At 34.7% G+C, this 9,107-nt stretch overlaps 1 protein-coding gene and 1 pseudogene across 3 annotated transcripts in view; one reads left to right on the forward strand and one right to left on the reverse strand.

Moving 5' to 3' along the window:
- Positions 1-9,107, forward strand: part of LOC103728721 (bromodomain adjacent to zinc finger domain protein 2B) — a 125,712-nt gene that overhangs the window by 1,255 nt on the left and 115,350 nt on the right. For all 3 annotated transcript variants that reach the window (XM_029560396.1, XM_008826679.3, XM_029560395.1), the window contains exons 2-4: positions 366-426; positions 1,198-1,306; positions 1,571-1,672. In XM_029560396.1, the coding sequence (XP_029416256.1) occupies positions 366-426; positions 1,198-1,306; positions 1,571-1,672 (272 nt within the window). The remainder of the gene's footprint in view (positions 1-365; positions 427-1,197; positions 1,307-1,570; positions 1,673-9,107) is intronic.
- Positions 5,874-6,277, reverse strand: LOC108490482 (annotated as a pseudogene).

Raw genomic sequence — 9,107 nt, forward strand, 5'->3', positions numbered from 1 at the left:
AACCATTGAAATTTATAGAATCTGAAATGTCATATAATTCAGAGAAAAGAACAGCAAAATGAATTTTTGAAAGCTCCATGAACTATTTCTTTCTTTCTTTAGCCATTAATGACATAATAAGAGGAAAGCTATAAAACTTTACTGTTGGATTGTATTTTCTTTATAAAGACTAATGTATGTCTTAGACCAAAAGGAAAAAAGAATCTTCTGCCTTATGTACTATATTTTATTGAAAACCATCTAAATATGATTTCAGGGATATACTAATAGTCTGCAATTAAAATATATTTTAAAGAAAAGTTTCTAAGCTATCAGAATTCTGTCATGATATTGATCTTTCATGCACTGGTTGAATTTCCTCAAAGGTACCTCCAAAAGAAGAAGGGTGACTGATGAACGGGGACTGCATGTTCCTTTGGACTACGGGTATGCAAAATAAGGTTTTCCTTTTTGTTTTCCTCCATGAGTGTATGCATGTTTGACGTATGAGTTCTTACTCTTTGTTAATAACAGAAGAAACTATGCTGCACAGTATTAATTAGAACAGAAGAGCCATAAGGAAGAACAAAAAGTTGATTTATTAGAAACATGAAAATAAGCCCATTATCACATGAAAGTATTGCAGTGCTGAGGAAGGGCATGTGAGGCCAGTGGGAATGTGACTAGAAAGACCCAACAGCAAGTCATACAGCAGGGAACAAGAACTGCTCTGTCAGAAGGCTTTGTTAAGGCAGAAATAAAGGACAGTGAAAGACATTGTGGTCAAAGACAGAAGGATTCAAGCAGAGATTAAACTGTTCTAGTTGTAACTGATAAATTCAGATTATATGTACATGGGCCCCAAATGGCAAAAAGCCATGTTTATTTACTCTTCCTAGAGATTTTCTAATATAAGGAAAGAAAATCCATACACATTGACACATTACTAAAATTTTTATATTGTCAAAGTAATTACACTTACGATTTCTAGAAATTTCATGGTTTAAAGTCTTCAAATTAAGTCTTTAATTTGGTATATGTATTAGCTAAAAATTTTAGTTTTAATAATAAATGTACCTATTGTATGATTCGATGTTTATTTTTGTTTTCTTTGTATTTTTTATATTTTCTGAAGAGCATGTGTATTTTGTATTTTGTTGTCTATTTTTTAAAAGCTTTCTTAAATTCAGCGTCTTTGCTTATTTCTCTTACCTGTAGCTGGCAGCGAGAGACGAGAGTAAGAAACTTTGGAGGGCACCTTCAAGGAGAAGTAGCATATTATGCTCCATGTGGAAAGAAACTTAGGCAGTACCCTGAAGTAATAAAGGTACATACTTTTCAGCAAATAGCATACATTTGGTACCAATTAAGTATGCTAATGTAAAGAAAAAGTGCACTTCTTTCTCTGAAAAAGTTCTTTGATACAAAATATTCTCTTGTATGGGTCTAATGTACTTTACCTAAATCGCTCTCCTATAAATCTATATAGCCTCTTTATAGAATATGCAAAACATTTCCTGAAGCTAGCTATACATCAAAGCTGGGTTGTAATTATTAAAACCTGAAGTGGAAAAATATGTGATTTTTTCAGTATCTCAGCAGAAATGGAATAATGGATATCTCAAGGGACAATTTCAGCTTCAGTGCAAAAGTAAGAGTGGGTGACTTCTATGAAGCCAGAGATGGACCGCAGGTATCCACCTTTTAAAAAGTATAGTTTTTGAAACAAAAAGTAGTGCCATAACCTAAATAAAGTAAATCTAACTGTAATCTAGAGGATTACCTTTGGTTAGCTAACTTGCATAGTCAGACATAGAACTTTATGGTAATCACTCACTAAGATCTCAATTTACTTAACTGTTTCTATAACAGGGAGCTTTGATGTAATAGATGCTTTTCATATTTAAGTAAACTTTCCTGCTTATTAATTCAGTCAATAATTTTATAGTTTATATAAATATAAAAAATATCTGAATGAATTTACCCTGAAAGGTAAAAAGAGTTTTAGAAAAACAGATTTGAACAGGAATTCCATGTTATTGTAAGTCTTTCAATGAGAAAAAAAAAATAGATTTTTGGAAGGACTTTGTCAATCTAACCACACATACTATATGAAGCATTTTTCATAAGTTTTTTAATTTGGAAAGTAGAGATTCTTAAAATTAAGTGAGTGGAGTTTCTGGTGTTTCACAGGAATTTTTTTAATTAATTATGTATATTTCTGAATATACTACAAGGTTCACTTTGGACTTGGTGAATTAATCACACAACATTACCAGTCCCTAAAAAGAACTTTCCAAGACTACATTTCCTGAATGTTCTCTTTAAGGTTTCCCCTTGCTCCTTGCTTATATTTAGTATAAATGCTTATTAAATTCTTTTGCTTCAATCAGCTCCATTGAAAGAGTTTGTGATTTAGGGAACAGTGAGACCTGGATTCCTATTTATCCAGGCACAGATTTTGTTGTTTAAAAGCAACAAAATAATATTCTATTTCTTTCAGTTTCTTTATTATACAGAGAAATAATAGTCACTCTTCTGCTTAATAAGGTTATAGCAAAGTTAAAATGAATTAATATGTATGAAAATCTCTTGAAAGGTTAAAATGGTCGGATAAGTGAAGTTCATATTTTCATGACTGAACTGTTTCCCCTTTGGGCACATTTTAAGGCATGGAAACCATTTTTCCCCAAGAAACTAACATTTTCTCTGTGAAAAGGCAAGTAGGCTTTTCCATCTTGTCTTTTGCTTTAATTTTATAGTGCAAGAAGTTTGCCAGCTTAAAACATTAAGGGAATCCCAAGGTCACATACCCTCAACAAGGCAGAGATGTAACTAAATAAATACATAATTTCTTGTCCTTTTCTTTAAATATTATTTTTACATATATGTACCTTTATACATGTACATATATGTATAATGCATTGAGTCCATTTAGTGGTGGTCTTGTGTACTTGTGTTTAGGGCTGCCCACTTGGGATTAGATAACCTCTCAGGGAGCTAGTCCCTGGAGAAAACTGATTCTCCCTCCCTTGATATACATTGCTTGCCTATAGCTCTTCATCTTGAGGTCCCGTGACATCCCCCCCCCATCTACCTTGGCATTTCAACTGGTTTTGTCATTATGCAGATATCTGTAGACTACCATGCTGCGGAAATTTTATTGGTGCAGCTTCCCTATCGTGTCTAGAATGCATTAACTAGCATCAGGTATCTTGTCCCTCTGGCTCTTATATTCTTTCTGCCCTCATCTTCTAAGATGTTTTCTGAGTTTTAGGTATACAACTTGAGGTTGGACACCTCACAGACACTTATTCTCTTCATTTGACCAGTTGTGGAACTTTATAATAGTCTCCATCTGTTGTAAAAATAAGCTCCTTTGATGAGTGGTGAGAGGTACACTTATTTGTAACTATGAGGATACATATTTAGAATACAGTAAGGAATTACTTTGATCACTTGTCACTACTAAGGAAGTGACAGAAGTAGATTTTTTTCTAGGGTCCTTGACCTTTCCATCCATGTGTACTTGACATGTTTATAATACCACACATGATTTCCCTCCCATTGAGTGAGCTTTACATCCAATTAGACAGCTCAGTAGCTCCACATCTTGTGTCTAAAATATGTCATGTCTAGTAAATAGGGTCTTTAAAGTCCTGGGAGACAATCAAGGGCTATAGCAATAAGCTGTAGTTTGTGGGGAGTCTCTTGCAGTACCCTGACCAACAACTCTAAGAGGAGTTTCCTATACCCGGTGCTGTGATTTTTGTTACATAGCCATCAGCTGTACACATACATTCTCAATTATATTATATTGTAACTGTCCCCCCTCTGCCCCCCAGTTAAAGTACTCCCTACATTTTCCCCATTTCCCCCTTGATAACCCTTTTCTACTATCCCCTCTTCTTGACCTACTTCTTCCTCTTTACCTTCATGATTCGTTTCCATTTTCCTGGCTCCTGCAGTTATATTAGGACATATACTCACATCTAAGGATTTGAAGCTAAAATCCACAAGTGAGAGTATGCATCACTTGTTTTTCTGAATCTGGGTTACCTCTCTTATTATAATGCTTTTCTTGTTCCATCCATTTACCTGAAAATTTCATGATTTCTTTTTTTCTTTATCACTGAGTAGAACTCCAGAGTGTAAATGTATGATATTTTCATTATCCATTCTTCAGTTGAAGGCTATTTAGGTTGTTTCCATTTCCTAGCTATTGTGAAAAGAGTGGTTTAGTTGGCTCATATGGTAGATCTTCTTTCAGTTTCTTTAGAGTTCTCCACATTGATTTCCATAGTGGCCGCACCAGTTTGCAATCCCACTGGCAGTGTTTGAAGACCCTTTCCCCACATCCTCACCAACATTTGTTGTCATTTGTTTTCTTAATCTTAGCCATTCTGACTAGGGTAAGATAGAATCTTAAAGTAGTTTTAATTAATTTCTAAGGTTGGTCAACACTTTTTAAGGTATTTCTTAGCCAGTTTTATTTCTTCTTTTGAGAACTTTGTACTCAGATCTGTACTCCATTTTTTAATTGGGTCATATGTTTTCTTGATTGATTTTTTTTTTTTTTTTTAGTTCTTTGTGTATTCTGGAAATTAATCCTCTATCATGTATAGCTGGTAAAGATTCTTTACCATTCCATAGGTTACTTTTCATTCCATTGGTTGTTTCCTTTGCTGTTTAGAAGCTTTTTAGTTTAATAAGGTCCCATTTGTGAATTGTTGACCTAAATTCCTGAGCCAACACAGTTCAATTTAGAACGCCCTTTCCTACACCTCTATCATGTAGGGTACTGCCTATGTTTTCTTTTACAGTTTCAGTTTCAGGTTTCACGTTGAGCCTTTGATCCATTTGCGGTTTATTTTTATACAAGGTGATGCATGTGTGTCTAATTTCATTCTTCTGTGTATGGAGAGCAAGTTTCCCCAGCATCATTCATTGAAGATGCTGTCTTTGTATTCTTGGCATCTTTGCCAAATATTACGTGGATGTAATTATGTGCATTCATTTTGGGGTCTTCTATTTTGTTCCATTGTTCTGTATGTCTTTTTTTTTTTTTTTTTTTTTTGCTAGTACCATGTTGTTTTAAAGTTAAATGTTTTATTTGCACTTAATTTGGCATCAAATTTTAGAATTTTATTTATTTAATATACTCCCTATGTACTATTTCAGGTTTTAGTTGCAAAACACATTAGAAGGCAATCATTTTTAGTCTTTGGTTTGTGTTACCGGATTTCTTTACTTATTTATGCCGAAAGCATCCTTATGTTTTAAAATTTAACAGATTTGTGCTCTGAGAGGAAAGCTAATTGCTTTTCAATACATGATGGATTTCTAGTATTTTATCAATGATAGTTAGACTTAATCTATAGTCACATTACAGAAAGCCAAATGTTCTTTGACATTCATTCACTTTTTATTAAATATGATCAATGTTCCCCCAAATGTGTATTATCTTGTTGAAATCAATTCCAGTTAACAAAGTTAGATGAGTCACTAAAAGCCATAGTATATTAAACTGCAAACATTTCAGTAGTGCTAGGGGAAAATATTAGCAATTTTGAGAACAGTTTTTAGTTGAGAAAAAATTAGTGAATTAGAATCATTTCAAATTCTTTCAGAGAACTATGGTTAAAAGTAAGTAATCCAAAAAGTATTTTATTTACTTAATTATAAATGCTTATAGTTAAAAAATTCTTAGTTGCAGCCATATAAATTTCTATATAGTACATCATTTATATGTATAATCATATGATTAATTAGAAACCTATATAATTATGTAAGATTTTTCTGTGAAAACTAACAAAGATTATGTTTTTGTTAGAGTACCTGGTGGGAAAGAAATTTTTTCTTATTTTTAATGGTGAAAACAAGAACAAAAATACCTAAAACCAAAACTTGTAGAACCACTTATTCTTGCCTCTTTTGAATCACTCCTCTTCTGACCTTAGCCTCCTGTCTGGCCTTGTGCTTCATACCAGGGTCTGTAAAGACATCCTTGTTGACCATAGTTCTGTCCAAGGGGATATCCATTGTATATCTTGTAGACATGAGGTGATTGTAATTAGAAACTTTCACAAAGACTTGATCTTTGACTATTTGGCAATTTTTTTCTGCCCCTGGAAATTGTCATTTTGTTGGGATTCTGTTCCATTCCAGCCACCAGAGCATGGCTATAGGGGAAGTCTGAAGTGCCATCATTCATGTTACTCATAATAAACGTGTTGCAACCAAAGTAGCATCCAGCCTAGACCAGCACTGCATTCCCAGATTTCATGAACTTGTCCATTTCAACAACCAGCAGGCGCAAAGCAGAAAGAAATTTGAACAGCTAAATTTTTTGTTACTGTGTTTATAATATTACTTTAAAAAATACTTTATTTATTATTTTTATTTTATGGGTATGCATGTATTGCCTGCATGTAGGTGAGTGCAACCATGTCGTGCAATGCCTCCAGAGGACAAAAGACTGTTGTATCCCCTGGAACTGGAGTTATGGACAGTTGTTAGCTGCCATGTGGGTGCTGGGTTTCAAACCCTGGTCTTCTGCAAGAACAGTCAGTGTTCTTAAGTGCTGACCCATCTCTCCAGCCCCCAATGTTTCTAACTTTATGCAAAATATATGTTTGATGATCAGCCATTTATTAAAAACAAAACTGTAAATATTAAAAAACCAGAAGAGTCTAATGTGGTGGTGCATAGCAGTAATCCCTGCAGTGGATGCCAGAGGCTCCCAGGAAGATTGCAAATTTGAGGCCAGCCTGGTCTGTATATTAAGAATGTGTCTTTAAAAAAAGAAGAATGAGGGACTGGAGAGATGGCTCAGCACTTAAGAGCACTAGCTGCTCTTGCAGAGGACCTGGGTTTGATTCCCAGCACCCACATGGTGGCTAACAACCATCTGTAACACCAGTTCCAGGGGAATCCAACACCCTCTTCTGACCTTTACAGGCATTGCATGACATGGGTGCACTTACACACATGCAGGTAATGCATTCATACACATAAAATAAATAAAATATTTTTTTTAAAAGTGAGAAGAGAGAATCATGTCAAAACTTTAGCAATAGCTTTAATTGGTCATAGTACAATGGATTTGTTTATTTATTTTTGCTTTTTACTTTTTTTTCTTTATTTTATTTTTCCTGTGTATTGCATGCACGTAGGCAAGTGCACACATGTCATGCAGTGCACACGGAAGACAGAAGAGGGTGTTGCATCCCCTGGAACCAAAGTTACAGACAGTTGTTAGCTTCCATGTGGGTACTGGGATTTGAACCTGGTCTTATGTAAGAAGAGACGGTGCTCTTAACCTCTGAGCCATCTCTCCAGCCCATTGCTTCTTTTTGTGTGTGTTTTTTGTTTTCTATAATTTTCTTGAATTAAGTGTATAATGTGGTAAATAATTTCTTTTCAAAGTTATATTAATTTATTTTTTAATATAATAAAGCCACAAATTCATTTGTTTTTCAAAACGCAGAGGCTTATACATAGTAGTTTCAGGTGTTACACATTAGTATATATTTTGAGTGTTTCAGAGCAAATGAAATGATTTATTTTTAAATTCACTATCATTCTTAAATCACTTGCCAAATGAAAATTTTGCTTGGCAGTATATTTTCTGCATAATATTTTATTTTTCCTTTAAAAACATACTAGGAAAACACCAATGTTAGTTCTGATTTTATTTAAATTTCAAAATTACATAAATATTCTGCATTTTAAAAAGTATTTTAATTTTAAGTGTATGAGTGTATTGCCTGCATGTGTGTAAGTGCACTCCTGTCGTGCAATTCCCCACAAAGGTCAGATGAGGGCATTGGATCCCCTGGACCTGGAGTTACAGACAATTGTTACCTACCATGTGGGTGCTAGGAACCAAACCCCAGTCCTCTGCAAGGGCAGCCAGTGCTCTTAAATGCTGAGCCATTTCACTGGCTCAGCCCAGTGTATCCTTATCTTACAGAAATAGTAAGAAGATTTCTGCCCAAAGGTAATATCTAAAGTGATAAGTTCATCATTCTGTAAAAGTTAATCAATTTTATTAAATAGATTCAATATTTAGAAGCTTAAGGAACTAGTTATGTGTATTTGTGTGTGTGTGTCTATGTGTGTCTTGATGCATGTAGGCACCTGTGGAAGTCAGAAGAGGGTATTGGATTCCCTGGAGCTGGAGTTACAGGCAATTGTGAGCTTCCTGATGTGAGTGCTGGGAACTCGGCTCTGGTCCTCTAGAATAGCAAACATTCTTAACAGCTGAGCTATCTCTCCAGCCTCTGTAATGATTACCTAAATCAAGCAAGCAAGCAAACAAATTCAGCAACCAGGAGCCCTTAATTCAAGTGAATAGGGCTATAAAAGAAAGGCAGACAAACCTTTATTCATTGAGCATTTTATTTAGTTTAGTCCACAGATGTGGTGCAATATTTGTAAGATCAGTGGATGGTTAGCATTTCTGAGTGTTGTATATCAAATACTCTTGCCAGCTTCTATAAAAATCTTAATTTTATGGATGAATGACTTCATGAAAAAAAAAAAAAACCTATAATACACTGCTGGCTGGCTCCCTCCTACTGAATTTTTGTTAGTACTTTAGCCCTTTTGCAGCTCCTTTGGAAAGAGTATAAATAGGTTTGTTTGTATAGAATACTGCTCCATTGCTTTATGAAGAACTTGTTGACCCTAATGTTTATTTTATTTCACTGTTTTTAGTTGCCAGAAGAACTTGTTAACCCTAATGTTTATTTCAGTGTTTTTAGTTTGAGCCAGATAGGTTTTCAAATTTGAAAGACTTATTTGTGTTTATCCATATTTTCCTCTTCCACTATGACTATGGAAGGCCTCAATAATGACAGATTGTTTGGAAATGTATGATGATGCACTCTGATGAACATCTGTGTGAATTGTAGGAAACAAAACATTTAAGCATAACTTAAAATTACATTCATTTTTTTTTAACATCAAGAACTTCAGAGGTGAGCCAGGCGTGGTGGCGCATGCCTTTGATCACAGCACTTGGGAGGCAGAGGCAGGTGGATCTCTGTGAGTTCAAGACCAACCTGGTCTACATAGTGAGTTCCAGGCCAGCTGGGGCTACAGGGAGACCCTGTCTAAAAAAA

Source organism: Nannospalax galili, unplaced genomic scaffold (assembly GCF_000622305.1).
Source record: "Nannospalax galili isolate Female #2095 unplaced genomic scaffold, S.galili_v1.0 scaffold92, whole genome shotgun sequence".
Classification (NCBI taxonomy): Eukaryota; Metazoa; Chordata; class Mammalia; order Rodentia; family Spalacidae; genus Nannospalax; species Nannospalax galili.